The sequence below is a fragment of the Sus scrofa genome, chromosome 18, assembly GCF_000003025.6.
Source record: "Sus scrofa isolate TJ Tabasco breed Duroc chromosome 18, Sscrofa11.1, whole genome shotgun sequence".
Taxonomy (NCBI): Eukaryota; Metazoa; Chordata; class Mammalia; order Artiodactyla; family Suidae; genus Sus; species Sus scrofa.
The window spans coordinates 19,224,917-19,240,984 of NC_010460.4; the positions used below are offsets into that span (position 1 = coordinate 19,224,917).

At 46.5% G+C, this 16,068-nt stretch overlaps 1 protein-coding gene across 4 annotated transcripts in view; it reads right to left on the minus strand.

Moving 5' to 3' along the window:
* STRIP2 (striatin interacting protein 2) overlaps positions 1–16,068 on the minus strand; it is a 46,625-nt gene that overhangs the window by 15,870 nt on the left and 14,687 nt on the right. For 3 of the 4 annotated variants that reach the window (XM_003134694.6, XM_021078826.1, XM_013990815.2), the window contains 9 exons: positions 15,106–15,233; positions 11,313–11,516; positions 9,836–10,071; positions 9,254–9,319; positions 8,498–8,561; positions 7,341–7,412; positions 4,063–4,137; positions 3,023–3,120; positions 2,449–2,575 (listed from right to left, as the gene is read on the minus strand). In XM_003134694.6, coding sequence (XP_003134742.3) covers positions 2,449–2,575; positions 3,023–3,120; positions 4,063–4,137; positions 7,341–7,412; positions 8,498–8,561; positions 9,254–9,319; positions 9,836–10,071; positions 11,313–11,516; positions 15,106–15,233 — 1,070 coding nt within the window. The remainder of the gene's footprint in view (positions 1–2,448; positions 2,576–3,022; positions 3,121–4,062; positions 4,138–7,340; positions 7,413–8,497; positions 8,562–9,253; positions 9,320–9,835; positions 10,072–11,312; positions 11,517–15,105; positions 15,234–16,068) is intronic. The other variant, XM_013990816.2, reaches the window with a different exon arrangement.

Below are 16,068 nucleotides of genomic sequence, written 5' to 3' on the forward strand. Positions count from 1 at the left end.
TTCAACAGTGATTGATAAAGAAGGAACAGGTGCAGCCTAGTCCTGGCAACCTAGTCCTGGCAACTGCTAGCATCACTCACTCAGGATGGATACATCACACAGTAACCAAATGAACCACTGGTATGCAGGTTCCAGCAAAAGTCTAGTTCACTGTATTAGCTCCATACTTAAGACTATCAGTATTTGAATGAATCAATCAACAAGAGTCCTTCAGTCAACAGATACTGCACTGAGAATAAGGCCAAGATCTCTTTGATGGGCTAAACAGCAGAACATAGGGCTCCATTTTGCTCTCTTGAATCTGGATCAGGTTTGCACCCAGGAAGACCTGCTGGGGCAGTGTCAGGGAGTTGTGTCACCATGATTTACCCATGATACACTGAGGAGCATCAGGTAACAGTTTGTCTTCAGATCCAGAACCTAGACTCCTGGGACAGTACAGAAACTGGACTGAAAAAGCAGAAAGTTACAGTGGTGTAAATTTAAATCCCTTAGCTCTTCCTGATCATTAAGAAATAGGCATGGTAGCAAGCTAAACTGCCCCCTGCCTAGATGTGTGGTTAGAGGTGGGGAGTCATTTTATCTTGCCCATTTCTCTCTTCTGCTCAAATATTTTCCCTGGCAAGTGGTCCAGGGTATTTTCCAAAGCCTCAGATGGAGGAGCCAATACATACCTACTAACAAGTGATGGGAAACATTTTTCAGTTTGAGACATGTCTGTAGCCTTGTCAGGAGTCACTGACACATACTGGCAAGGCCCATCAAGCCATCCATCTGTCCATCTGGTCATCCACACACTGCCCACCAAGAGAAGCAGACAGAAATCCATATCCACAGTTCCCTGTTCTTTCTACTAGGAAATCTATCTCCTCCATCCCTATTCTTTCCAGCCCTGATGCTGCTCAGCGAACACTGGCAGGAGAATTGTGAGTATTCAGGGTTCCCTAACGCACCCAAAGATGTCTCTGAACATACTGAAGTGGAGAAATGCCCTGGTCGTACAGTCAAACCCTCCATGGACGCAGACCCTGCAGGGCCTTCCCTGCACTCTGAGGACCTGCTCTTCTACCAACAAGCCTGGTCCTGACTTCTTGGGAGGAAAATGGGGCAAAGCCTCTGTGCAGGAATGAGAAGCCTCCTTCTCCTCTCCACGTCTCACCACAGAGAACATCCATTCACTGCCCCCATGTTCTCCCATATCTTGGCAACACCCATAGCACCAAGTCCAAACTCAGCATGGCAAACAATGCCTTCATGGGGAAGCAGGTTCTTAACTTTTTTAGCCTTAGTGGATCAAATAAGACCCACCTCATAGGGAGTGGAGAATTACTTGAGATCCTCATGAACTTAACAGAGGGCTGAGCACATTGTAAGTGTGCAATAATTATGTGCTAGCACATGTTCTTTTTTGTTGTTTTTTTTTTGTTTGTTTTTGTTTTTGTCTTTCAGGGCCACACTTGTGGCATATGGAGGTTCCCAGGCTAGGGGTCTAATCAGAGCTACAGCTGCCATCCTACACCACAGCCACAGCAATGTGGGATCCGAGCTGCATCTGCGACCTACACCACAGCTCACAGCAACACAGGATCCTTAACCCACAGAGAGAGGCCAGGGATCTAACCCATGTCCTCATGGATGCCAGTCAGGTTCAACAACCGCCAAGCCATGACAGGAGCTCCCTAGCACATGTATTATGCTCTGCTCCCTGCTGTCTTCTCCAGCTTCGGGAATCACCAGACCTCCCTATCTCTCTCCAGCCCAGGCAGAACTCCAGCAACATTTAATCAGTTTCTAAAGGGAGTTTACTCTCTCCCTTCTGGACTTTCACAAATTAGCTTTTCTGCTTGAAATGCTTGCTGTCCTCCTTCCCTGGTGACTTTGGTATCCTGGCTAATGTCTGTTTCTTTAGGGCTTGGGTTAGAAGTCACCTCTTCTCCATCTCAGGCTGGATTAGGTGTTTCCATAGCAGCCAATGATTACCTGAATCACTGCACTTATCACTCCATAACTGGCTATTTATATATCCATATCCTTCACAAAACTTCAAAACCCTTAAGAGCCAGAACTGTGCATTTTACAGAATTACATCTCAGAGTTACAAAAGTGCTTCACTAACGGGAAAATATACTCGACATACCCCCCACCCCCGCCTTTGGTGCATGCTTGACTCTTCCATGGCATCAAAGCTGGCTGGGTATATTCCCAAGAGGCTAGGGATTCCTACTTACAACCCTTAGATAATGTTCCAAGGACACAGAGATTTACACCTTTCTAGGACAATTCCCCACATCCCACTTCAAGCCTGTGCAACAAGTATCTGGATTCCCTGAGACAAAGAAAAGTCTTAAAGATGCTCAGCTGGACTACAAAGGCCCTCTTGTTCTTCCTTTGGGAGGCAGGACCTGGAGGACACCTGAGACCAGAGGAGAAGCGCTCCTAGCTGCTCACCTGGTAGATATGGTTCAGTTTGAAGTGTTTGAGGAGGAGCAGGAGCAGGGCAGAGATACTCTTTACGATGATCTCCTTGTGCCTGTTCACATCAATGCCCAACTTCATGCTCTGGAGAACAGTGATGCTACAATGGAGGGAGGAAGGGTCAGTGCAGAGGGTGGCCTCACAGAGAGGCCTACGAGGACCCAGGTATTTGGGTCAGATACAATATACGCAAGGGAGCCAGAAGCTGAGAAACCTGAACTGTGCTGGGGAAACCTCCGGAGTTCCCACTTAGGAGTCTGTCTGGAAAAGGTGCTCTGATCTCTCTGTTTCTCTCCATTCTTTGGCAAGCTCATTGCTTGGCAATGTCCACCCACATACCTGTGTAGTCAGTCAATGGCACTGATGTTACCCTCCAGACTCTAAATTGTGAGTTAAAAAGAGCACAGCAGAGAGCGCTGCAGTGGAAAGAGGCTACTAGTGGCAGAGAAGAGGTCTTTTTGGAGATAATCCCTGTAAGTGTAAACAAGGTGAGACCCTGCAGACAAGACAGCTAGGATTTAGCAGCTGCCCCGGTTGAAGCACTCACGGCATCTCCTCAGGCAGGACATCTGCCAGGATATTGATAGAGTCAGTCTTAGCCTTGGAGGTGGGGGCTGCCGCCAGCAGAATCTTAAGTAGAGCAATCTGGGAAGAAGAAAATGAGGAAATCCATCCCTGTGCATCCCATTTAACAAAGCTATTCTTTTGCAACTCTCCTAGGGGAGAGGCCTTCTTCTAAGTTCTTCCCTCAATGACCCCAGCCTCCAGAGGACAAATAGGTACCCAGTCCTGATAGGCCTGCTTGTGAGGCTGAGGAGCCAGAAGAGAGCTTGTGGATTGTTCTGCTTCGAGTCTTTTCTTTCCAAAGAGGATGGAAAGAGGAGTTCCCATTGTGGCTCAGTAGGTTAAGGACCTGATGTTGTCTGTGAGGATGTGGGTTCAATCCCTGGCCTCGCTCAGTTGGTTAAGGATCTGGCGTTTCCACAAGCTGTGGTACGAATTGCAGATGTGGCTCGGATCCTGTGTTGCTGTGGCTGTGGTGTAGGCCTCAGCTGCAGCTCTGATTCAACCCCGAGCCTGGGAACTTCCATAGGCTGTGGGTGCGGCCCTAACAAGGAACCCCCCACTCCACCCAAAACCCAAAGAGGATAGAAGGAGCAGAGCAAGAGGGGCAGTGCCTAGAAAAGAGGTGGGAAGTATCAGCAAGATCTCACTCCTCCTCCCTTTTCCTTCTTCTGCTTCAGACCACCGGCATCCTTACCATCACAGTCTGAAGCCACCTAGCACATGAGAGACCACAGTCGCCCTGAGAGGACTAAGGGCACTTATTTAGGAGAAGCCCCCCCCCCGATGCATCCAGCACTGATCCCACCTCATCCTCCACCCCTCCGAAAGGACTTGGGAGTATAGCCGAGTCCTCCTACCTCTGAGAGAAGCCCTGAGGAAAGCTCAAAATTCTAATGTGTTAGAGAATGCCTTGCCTAAAGGGTGAAGGTTCAGGAAACAAGCTCCAATGACAGATGGCTCAGCTTGAAATGGCTCTCTGTTAGGGCAGTTAAGGCAGCTCTGGCCTGGTCATCTCCTTACCATGTACTGGGGGAGGCTATACAGCATGCCCTGGTAGAGGATTTCACACGGCGTCTCTGGTACCACCTCTTCCCCCTATGGTAAGAAACACACAGTTTGTGCAGGCCATTTCCCACTTGACCAAAACTTAATGTTTCTGGGAGCTGGGAGTCAGATCTGGGTTCCCATCCTAGCTGTGTTAATGATTCATTGACCTTGGGTATGCTGCTTTCCCTCTCTAAGACTTAATTTCCTCTTCAGAGGATCAGTGGGCTGGCCTAGATGACCTCCGAGGGCTCTTCCAGCCCTGAGAATTTATGATTTTGGTTTTTCCACTATATGGAACCAATCCAGAATTCTTTCTATGTCACTTGCTAGATCAGGAGTCAGAACATCCACTGAGGAGTCGGCTCGGACCACTGCTTTGCTAGACATAGAGGGGCTCGACTCAGGCCACACTGGAACCAACACCACACAGAGGCACCTTCTACAGTGTCAATGTGAGGCCCTCTGAGAGCTCTGGGATGCTCCGAAGCCAGGAAGGAGAAGTATGTGACTCAATAGAGAGGGTCAGAGGGGCATTGGGTAACCCACGGCGTGGTGAGGGAGGAAGGCGTATTAGCAGGGAAGATTTTAGCTGGAAACGATTTTTCTTTCCTTCTCCATTACCCCCTACAACATCCCTTCCTCCTTTCTGACCAGCCCCCTCATATGCAACTCTGTCCTTTAATGACCCCATCTCACCCTTATCAGAGGGGAGACAGGGCCTCTGGTGCTCCAGAAGCTACCCAGGCCACTGTCATCTTTGGCCAAGGCAGTCTTTCCTCCCCCCAGATCCTGCTATTACTCAGCAAGGATCACTGCCATGAGACGCTGAAGCAGGGAGCAGTAACCAGACCCTTCTATCCCACACAACTCAACTCCTGCTTAAATGGACATAAATCTTAATAACGCCAGCAATCCTGCTCTCTAAAAGACCCATTTCATACCTTCTGCCCTCTCTTCAAACAATCCCTTCATCCCACAGCCCCTCAACAGTTACTGACCCTGCCTCTCACTATATGGACAAAACAGAAGCAATCAGACAGGCTCAGCCTCATCTTTTCAACATCAAATCTACCTTCCTTTTTTTTGGCCACGCCCACAGCATATAGAGGTTCCCGGGTCAAGGGCTGAGTCCAAGCTGCAGCGTCAAGCTATGCTACAGTTGAAGCAACTCCAGATCCTTAACCCGCTATGTCAGAGCGGGAACTCCTCTACCTTCCTTCTTGACATGAAGAATCAACTGCCTGTGCTCCTATCAAAGGCCAACGCTCCACTGGATCTCACACCCTTGCTTTTTCAGTTCTACAATTATCTCCTTTCTTCTGGATCATCCTTTTTTAGGACATAAACATATTCCAGTATCGCCTAGCTATAAAATGTTCCCTTGACCCCACACTCCTACAGGTCCATCCCATTTCTATCTTCCCTTTCATAACAAGACTTCTATGTGGTTTGTCTATGGGGACCACGTCTCCCTCCTGTTTTTACATTCCATTCTCGCCATACTCCAACGAGGCTTCTAGCTCCACCACTTCACTTGAGGTTCTTTTTTTTTTTTTTTTTGGCTGTGCCCATAGCATGTGCCAAGTTCCCCAGCCAGGGATCGAACCCGCACCAAAGCAGTGACCTGAGCCACAGCAGTGACAATGCCAGATCTTAACTTGCTGAGCTGCAAGAGAACTTCCACTTGAGGTGGTTCTTATCAAGGTTATCGCCAGGTCGCCAAGTCAGTGGGCACCTCAGGTCTTATCCTGCTCCATTTATCAGCACCATTTGACACAGCTGATCACACTCTTCTGAAAGACTTTCTTATTTTTATGGTATCACAGTCTCCTGAATTTCCTTATTTTTCTTTTTCTTTTCTGGCTCCTTTCCTGACTCCTCCCACCCTCAACATAGTGGTGTGCCCCAGGGCTTTGTCCTGGGGTCCATTCTCTTCTCTATCTCTATTCCCTCCTCAGCCACCTTTACGGCTTTTAACATTGTCTATGAGTCACCAGTTCCCAAATTTATTTCTCTAAGCCAGTCCTCTCTAGAACTCTAGATCCTTACATCTAATTGCTTGGCATGGGTATCTAATGGGTATCTAAAAGTTACTACAACCAAAACAGAACCATTGATAGAACAGAACTCATTTTGACAAATGGTACTTATTCCTGATTGCCCTTTTGTCTCTCTATCCACATCCAGTTGAACTGCAGCTCTTGTCAGCTATACCTCCAAAATATAACCCAAATTCATCCACTTTCCCCTGCCCCCACAATTACTACGTGGTCTAAAACACTGTCATCTCTCACCTTGACTATTGTAAGAGCTTCCTAACTTCCTTGCTTCCACTGTTTCCTAGCCCAGCTTTTACAAACAGCCAATCTTTTTTTCTTTTCTTTTCTTTTTCTTTTTCTTTTTTTTTTTTTTTGGTCTTTTTGTCTTTTTAGGGCTGCACGCATGGCATATGGAGGTTTCCAGGCTGAGTCAAATCAGAGCTACAGCTGCTGGCCTACGCCGCAGCCACAGCAATGCCAGATCTGAGCTGCGTTTGTGACCTACACCACAGCTCACGACAATGCCGGATCCTCAACCCACTGAGCAAGGCCAGGGATGGAACCCGAAACCTCATGGTTCCTAGTCAGATATGTTTCCGCTGCACCATGATGGGAACTCCCAATCATATTTTTAAAAATAAATCAGATCATGTCACTCCCTGTTTAAAATCTCCAAAGGCTCACCTTTGTACTTGACCTTGAGCTCTCTATCTTTTCTTACACATCCTGTGTAAAGTGGCCCCAGGCCATCTCTCTGAATCCCAGGCCCCAAACCCTCCTCCTTCTCCCTGCACTTCAGCCACACCAGCCTTCATTCACCATCTAAGACTCTGAGCTTGCTGTCACCTTGTTACTGAGGCTGTCCCTTCTGCCTGGAGTGTTCTTTCCTCTCATGTTCTCACGGCTAGCTCCTCCTATAACTCGGATCTTGGTTAGCCGTCACCCTCTCAGAAGTCTACACACCCCCACCGCCAATCTAAAGTAGTCTACTACGTTATATGTCATCTTACTTAAATTTTCTTTGCCATATCTATCCTTCTCTGAAAGTCTTCCTGTCTCCTTAATTATTTATTACCCCTTTTCCCAAGTTTAACATATTGTGAAAGTAGAGACTTTGCTTTGCCCAGCCTGAGTTAAGAGTCCAACAGCATACACTTAGTCCATGACAGCACCGCAGACAGATTTCCTCCTGTGCAGCGCCCCCTGACTCACCAAAGACATGGGGCACTTCTCCAGCTCCTCCTCATTCTTGATCTGAACATCTGCGATGGAGATATACTTGTGCTGCGGAAGAGAAGACATCAATAAGGGCCTCGATCACATGTGTACCAGCCTCTCGCTTAACTTCCTCAATGACAAGGAAATGTCCTGCTTATGGGTCTGTCACCTCAAATAGGAAATGTCCTGTTTATGGGTCTGTCACCCCCCATAGACCATGGACTCTTTGAAGGCAGGAGTCTTACTCACCTTTGCAGCATGAACACCAGTAAAGTGCTTTGTATTCAGTATTTGTTTATTCCACGTTTCCACATTGGTTGAAGAGCAGCAAATACCTTAGCATTTTTTTTTTTTTTTTGTCTCTTGACTTTTGTCTTTTGTCCTTTTAGGGCCGCACCCATGGCATGTAGAGGTTCCCAGGCTAGGGATCTAATCGGAGCTGTAGCCACCGGCCTACACCACAGCCACAGCAACGCCAGATCTGAGCCGCGTCTGCGACCTACACCACAGCTCACAGCAACGCCAGATCCTTAACCCACTGAGCGAGGCCAGGGATCAAACCGGCAACCTCATGGTTCCTAGTCGGATTCGTTTCTGCTGCACCACAACGGGAAATCCATACCTTAGCATTTTAACTTCAACCAAAGTGCAAGCGGACATGAAGGCCCTTACCACTGGACCACTGCCCTGAGAGTTTTGCTGCATGTGCGTGTATGTGTGTGCAGGTGTATGAGTGCATGTGTGCACAGAGTGATAATGGGAGGGGGTAGGGCTCAAGGTCTGTGGAAGGAATGTTTACTCTTACTTGTGCTTTCACACACTTTGGAGTAAACTGCTACTCAGTCTTGGGCCTGTGGAAGTTAGTGAGTCTCTAAGGAACAAAGTGAGAGGAGAGGAAATGAGGAGTGGGAGGAGGGCAAAGGAAAGAGGAAGAAAGGAGAACTTTTTCATCTATTTGAATGCAGGACACTGCATAAGTAGGGAGACACTTGATTTTAACCTCTTCAGCCAAAATGCCTACAGAGGAAATACAGAAGAATAGGTTCAGAACATGTCTGGTGGAGGAGCCCCACCCAGGGCCCAGGAGCCGAGTCATCCCACTTGCCTTGGTCGCTCCCTATCTCTGAAGACTGAGAGCCCACCCTGGTCACCTGTTTGAGGGTCTTCACACTCTCATGGATGGGCCTGGGTAATCCAACCAAGGTATCTGTGTCCCTGTGAAATGTAAGACATGCCAGACCATAAGGGTCAAAAGTACAGAGAACTCCCGATACCCCCTGGAGTCACATGGACTACATCACTTTCAACATCTGGTACTCTGGAGCTTTCTCTGCAAGCTTCCTGGTCACCCATCACTGCTTGAGGACACAAAAAAGAACAATGGTACAGAGATGTGTCCCTGAAAATTAGGATTTTTGTGTAGTCTTTTGGGGACCCACCTCTAGGAGCAGGATCCTATTTAAAAGGGCATGTTGCCCAACAACACTTTGGACAGTGAAACAGCAGTAATGGCGGCTTCTCAGTTTTGTAGCAGCCAGTGAAAGGACTCGTGAGGCTGGGGAAATGGGGAGACACTGAATCTGTTCTGACCATCACTGCTTCACAGAACTCTGGCCCATCAAGAAGGGCTTATGGGGACCATCTAACAACATTCTGATGAGGGAACTGAGGCATAAGAGGGAAATGACTTATTGTTCAAGGTTCTACATCTAGCTCAGAACATAAAAGTTCTAGGAAACTGGAAGGAAAAAATTCCATGGCAAAAACTCAAAGCAGTCACTGGAAGTGGCCCATGGCTCTGGGTCGTAATCACCACAGCCAGGCAACATCTCTCATTCCAAGCCACCCACTCCTCTGGTCCCCTAAGAACCACACTGCAAGCCAGTTCTGACTATCCAGTCACTTACTGCCCCAGAGTGAATCCGATGAACTTGTTCCTGCTCATCTCCAAGAAGTGCTCAATGTCTTTCTGTCTGAGAGGACAGTGGAGAGCCAAATCCCAGAGAAGGGAAGAAAAGCAAACCTTGAGATAATCTTACTGGGCTTCCACCCTTCCAGTTGGAGAACTGGAACAGTAGGGGAAGGCAGCAACCAACAGAGGGAACTTGAAACCCAGGAGTTCTGATTCCCAGCCAGCTTTTTTTTTTTTTTTTGCCTTTTTGCCTTTTCTAGGGCCGCTCCTGTGGCACATGGAAGTTCCCAGGCTAGGGTCTAATCAGAGCTGTAGCCGCTGGCCTTCGCCAGAGCCACAGCAATGTGGGAACCGAGCCACGTCTGCAATCTATACCACAGCTCACGGCAACGCCAGATCCTTAACCCACTGAGCGAGGCCAGGGATCGATCCTGCAACCTCATGGTTCCTAGTCGGATTCATTAACCACTGAGCCACAACGGGAACTCCCCAGCCAGGTTATTGAGCCTTGACTCCACCCTGGGCCTTCAGTTACTGACACCCCAAAGCTCAGGGTCCCTGGTGATATCAAACTTACCTGACCTTTGGGGCCCAGGGTAGACCCTTGGGAAAGGTCACTCGCTCAGCAGAGAGGGGTGCCTGTGAAGGTGGAGGTGGTACTAGAGGGTCCTGCTCTAGCAAGTCTAACTCTCCATCCAAGGTTCGTTCTCCATCACCGGCGGACTCCTCTTCCTCTTCTGCGGCTGGTTCCTCAGTCTTAAAGAGATCTCTTTCGTTGTAGATGTCCAAGCTGTCCTGCTTAGTAAGGAGTTGCTGGGGTGGGGCAGGAGGGCAAGGAAGGGCAGAAGGAGAGAGGGAAGGTGTACAGAGATCTCACCTGGACATCCTTGTCTGAGACCACCCCCTCCGCAGGCTGCTAGACTTCAGGGAACATGGAGTAAGAACCCACCTCTAGTGACAACATTCCCTTCTCATTGCAACCCTACTGTCCCCACCAGGCCCAATTCCAGGACAAGCAGCTCTCAGGCAACCACACCAATGGCTGGGAAACAGAGCATGGATAATCTCAAAGTCACAGTTACTTAGCTTTCAGAAAGCACTGATATCTTTTTTTTTTTTTTGCCAGTACTTTCCGTCCTAATTATGCTCTACTTAGGTGAACATTCAATTAGTTTGCCTTCTGTAAGCACACACCAGCTGGCTGACTGAGGAAGAGGAGGACAGAAGCTTGCTGCTAGGCAGAGGGAAGCGAGTTTGGAATTTTAAATCTTGTCACAGAGAAAAAAAAGATTGGACAGAAATAGGCCAAAAAGTGAACAGTGACTGCCTCTGGTTGTTAAGATTGTGGGTGACTTTTTTTTTCTCCCTTCTTCACATTTTTATATTTGTTCTAAATTTTTTACAATGAGTAAGCTCTACTTTATAAAACAAAAAATAAAGGTTAAAAAAAATCACATTGCAGATAATATAGACTAGATTACTGAGTCTGACTGTCTGGGCCTGTCACTGGTAGCTGCTGAACTCAGGTAGATCAGGCAAGTGAATTCATCAGAGCACAATCAGGTCTCAGAGCAACTTGTCATTGTGACTTTTCCAGAGATGCACATTATATCTAGAACCCTAATCAGTCATCTTGAAAATGTAAGCCTCTGGTTTCAAGGCCAGTAAAGAGCATGTCTGGCTCAGAGTAAATCTTCTTGCTACTGAGAAAATGATAAAGCGCCTCACCCACACTCAGGTACCTATGCCCAGGATTATACCCTAACTGCTGTTCAGGATGCTAGGGAACTCCAGGCCCTGAGGTCCAGGCCAATGACCCTGTAGCAAGACGTGAATCTATGGTGTGCTATCACAGTATTACATCTTGATAGCCCAGGAACCTGTCAGGGCTGGGGGATAGAGACCAGAGTAAGGTTTCAGGTTGGTCTCAGAGCAAATAGGGGCAGGTTATGTGTCATTTACTGTTCTTTTCTACTACATCCAGCACTGCTTGCTTAGAATCTTGATTTTTGGCCAGCCAGTGTCACAACCCTACTGTCTACTTTAATTCATACCCTTCGAGAACCACGGCGACCTCGCAGTTTGGAGGGTGGTGGTGCCAGCTGAGACTCCCCCAGGTCGAGAGTGTAAGAGGGCGGGGATGCAGCACGCATGCTCTTCACCACCTGGATACTGTCCTCAGCCAGTGGAGGCAGGCCCAGTTCTGCCCGCTTCTGTACTTTGAGAGCTTGCAGATGCTCAAATCCACCAAGAGTAAACTAAGGGGTAAACAGGAAAGGGGCAGAGAAGAGAAGGAAGGGAAGTCAGAGAAAGCAAGGTCAAGGAAGCATGGATGGAGAAGAGGAGCCACAACCTTCAGTCCCCTCACTCCTTCTCCTTAATTAGGAAGAGATAAGATAGGAAGAGGCAAAAAATGGGTATTATCCTGTCTCAGAGGTGGTTACTATCCCTCAGAGCTCAGAGGTCAGAATAAAGCATTATTTACTGACCTACACTGGAAACATAACCAGAAACTAGGAGCGGGACGACTGGGGGACTCCAGGAAACTGCAACCCTTTTTAAGGAGCACATGCAGACACATATATAACCCCCAGAGTCACTCAATTTCCTCTGTAGTCATATAGTTAACAGGCAGTGCCTCTATGTGTTGTTAAGCCAGTCCTGTGGGGTGGAGGCCAGAGATGAAGGATCGGGTTGAATAATTAGTAACAAAACTGCCACCACACACTAATGAGGACTTTTTAAAGCAAATTCTCTATTTAACTGGAGGGAGGGCAGGCACTAAATCCTACTTTTTGTTTGCTTTTTAGGCCACGCCTGTGGCATATGGAGGTTCCCAGGCTAAGGGTCGATCAGAGCTGCAGCTGCAATCCTACGCCACAGCCACAGCAACTTCAGATCCAAATCTCATCTGCAACCTACACCACAGCTCATGGCAATGCCGGATCCTTAACCCACTGAGTGAGGCCAGGGATTGAACCCACATCCTCAGAGGGTGCATTACTGCCGAGCCACAGTGGGAACTCCCTAAATCCTACATTTTATAGCTAGAGAAACTGAGGCACAGAGAGTTGCCCGAGGTTCCTCAGTATCAGTGGGAGGCCAGACCTCCCAACTCTTGTCCAGTTTTCTTTCTGCGACACATCAGCTCTATCAGGGGAAAGTGCAGTGACACCTCAACTTAAAAAGTGGCACTTCCTGAAAGCCTTCCTGCTAAAATCTGGAACAAGACAAGGATGCCCATTCTCACCACTTTTATTCAACATAGTACTGGAAGAACTAGCCACAGCAATCAGACAAACAAAAGAAATAAAAGGTATCCAAATTGAAAGAGGTGAAATTGTCACTGTATGCAGATGACATGACACTATATATGGAAAATCCTGTGGACTCAACCCCAAAACTACTAGAACTGATCAACAAACTCAACAAAGTAGCAGGATATAAGATTAACATTCAGAAATCAATTGCATTTCTGTATACTAACAATGAAATAGTAGAAAAGGAATACAAAAATACAATACCTATTAAAATTGCACCCAAAAAAATCAAATACCTGGGGATAAACCTGACCAAGGAGGTGAAAGACACATGCTGAGAACTATAAAACAGTAATCCAAGAAATAAAGAGGATTCAGTGAAATGGAAAGATATTCCATGCTCCTGGGTTGGAAAAATTATTGTAAAAATGTCCATACTACCCAAAGCAATCTACAGATTCAATGCAATCCCTATCAAATTACCCATGACATTTTTCACAGAACTAGAACAAACAATACAAAAATTTATATGGAACCACAAAAGACCCAGAATTGCCAAAGCAATCCTGAGGAACAAATACCAAGCAGGAGGCATACCTCTCCCAGACTTCAGGCAATATTACAAAGCCATAGTAATCAAGACAGTGTGGTACTGGTGCCAAAACAGACATACAGACCAAAGGAATAGAATACAGAACCCAGAAATAAACCCAGACACCTACAGTCAATCTTTGATAAAGGAGGCAAGAATATAAAATGGGAAAAAGACAGTCTTTTCAGCAAGCGGTGCTGGGAAAACTGTACAGCCACATGTAACTCAATGAAACTGGAACACATCCTTATACCATGCACAAAAATAAACTCAAAATGGCTTAAAGGCTTTTTGTTGTTGTCTTTTCTTGTCTTTTTAGGGCCACACCCATGGCATATGGAAGTTCCCAGCCTAAGGGTCCAATCAGAGCTATAGCCACCAGCCTATACCAGAGCCACAGCAACACAGGATCAGAGCTGTGTATGCGACCTTCACCATAGCTCACCAGATCCTTAACCCACTGAGCGAGGCCAGGGATGGAACCCGTGTCCTCATGCATGCTAGTCGAGTTCATTAACTGCTGAGCCATGACGGGAACTCTGGCTTAAAGACTCAATGTAAGACAAGACACTATCAAACTCCTAAAAGAGAACATAGGCAAAACATTCTCTGACATCAATCTTACAAATGTTTTCTCAGGTCAGTCTCCAAAGGCAACAGAAATAAAAGCAGAAATAAACCAATGGGACCTAATCAAACTGACAAGCTTTTGCACAGCAAAGGAAACCAAAAAGAAAACAAAAAGACAACCTACAGAATGGGGGAAAATACTTTCAAATGATACAACTGACAAGGGCTTAATCTCTAAAATATACACACAACTTATACAACTCAATAGCAAAAAAAAAAAAAAAAAAAAAAAAAAAGCCAACAATCCAATGGAAAAATGGGCAAAAGACCTGAATAGACATTTCTCCAAAGAAGATATACAAATGACCACCAAGCACATGAAAAAATGCTCAACATCACTGATCATTAGAGCAATGCAAATCAAAACTACTATGAGATACCAGCTCACACCAGTCAGAATGGCCATCATTAATAAGTCCACAGATAACAAATGCTGGAGGGGGTGTGGAGAAAAGGGAACCCTCTTGCACTGTTGGTGGGAATGTAAACTGGTACAACCACTATGGAGGTACCTTAGAAACACTATATATAGAACTACCATATGACCCAGCAATCCTACTCTTGGGCATATACCTGGACAAAACTTTCCTTGAAAAAGACACATGCACCCATGTGTTCACTGCAGCACTATTTGCAATAGCCAAGACACGGAAACAACCTAGATGTCCATCGACAGATGAATGGATTAAGAAGACTGTTGTATATATACACAATGGAATACAACTCAGCCATAAAAAAGAACAAAATAATGCCATTTGCAGCAACATGGATAGAACTAGATACTTTCATACTAAGTGAAGTAAGTCATAAAGAGAAAGACAAATACTATATAATATCACTTATATCTGGAACCCAATACATGGCACAAATGAACCTTTCTACAGAAAAGAAAATCATGGACATGGAGATCAGACTTGTGGTTGCCAAGGGGGAGGGGGAGGGAGTGGGATGGACTGGGAGCTTGGGGTTAATAGATGCAAACTATTGCCTTTGGAATGGTTAAGCAATGAGATCCTGCTGGGAATATATCTAGTCACTTATGATGGAGCATGATACTGTGAGAAAAAAGAATGTATATACATATGTGTGACTGGGTCGCCTCGTTGTACAGTAAAAAATTGACAGAACACTGTAAATCAGCTATAATGGAAAAAAATCATTAAATTAAAAAAAAAGTGGCACCTCCCATAAGTCCAGCAGAAACAGGTAACACCTGATTTCTCTAGGACAGCATTATTGCCCCTCCACTAGCTAACAGCTGCCCTGTTCTGCCTAGCTCCAGCCTCCTGGAATCAGAGAAGAAACTGAGGTGACAGAGGGCACTGCTGATCTGATGAGAGGCGAGAGGGAGAGTCATCCACTCACCATAACTACTTTCCAGAGCAGAAGCAGGACCTTCTTTATGGGGAAGTGGGGAGCCAGGCCACTGCAGAACTTGGTAACCATGGAGAAAAGCAGAAGGGCAAAAGGCTCCTCATTATGCATGGAGAAGCCTGGGGTGGGGGTGTGGAGAGAGGCAAGAGAGAAAGTGAGGATGAGGCAGCTGAAACCCCGTCCCTGTAATACTGTTTCTGGACACACGGAGGAAGGCACTCACCTCCCCCAAAGAATATGAGTACCTGATCCTTAGAAGGAGGCTTAGAGAGCCCCCAGAAAGAGTCCCCTAACGGGCAGGCTAGGGGAGGCCATGGCGCTAAAATGGCATAGTTCCCAAAGCTTGAGGGTGCATGTCAAACTAGAAGTATCAATAATAAAGTTGCTGCTTTCTGGCTGAAGGGCTCAGTGCATTTTGTAGATCACAACTCAGTTTCCCACATCGATGAATTTATTTTTAAAAATCCTGCAGGTCTTCATATCTTATCCCTGTCTGATGATAACACCAACTTATATTTTCAAGGTAAGTCAACTCTTTTTTTTTTTTTTTTGGCCATGCCTATGGCATGTGGAAATTCTCAGGCCAGGGATCAAATCCGTGCCACAGCAGTGAAAATGCTACTTCCTTAACCAGCTGAGCCACCAGGGAACTCCATCAACTCATTTTTTTCATGTGGGACTGATGATGGAATGGGAGAGGGATGACTATTCCCATTTATAACCCAGAAAACCAAGGCACAGGGAAGACATATGACTGGTCCTAGCTCATAGACACAGGGCAATCAAGTCAGGCCCTCATGCTAGCCACAAAGTATCCCTGTCCTAAAAGAAGGGATGTTAATTCTCTTTTTTTATTCTTTTTTTTTGGGAGTTCCTGGGCCAGGGACTAAATCTAAATCAGAGCTGCAACCTATGCCACAGCTGTGGCAAAGCCAGATCCTTAACCCATTGCAC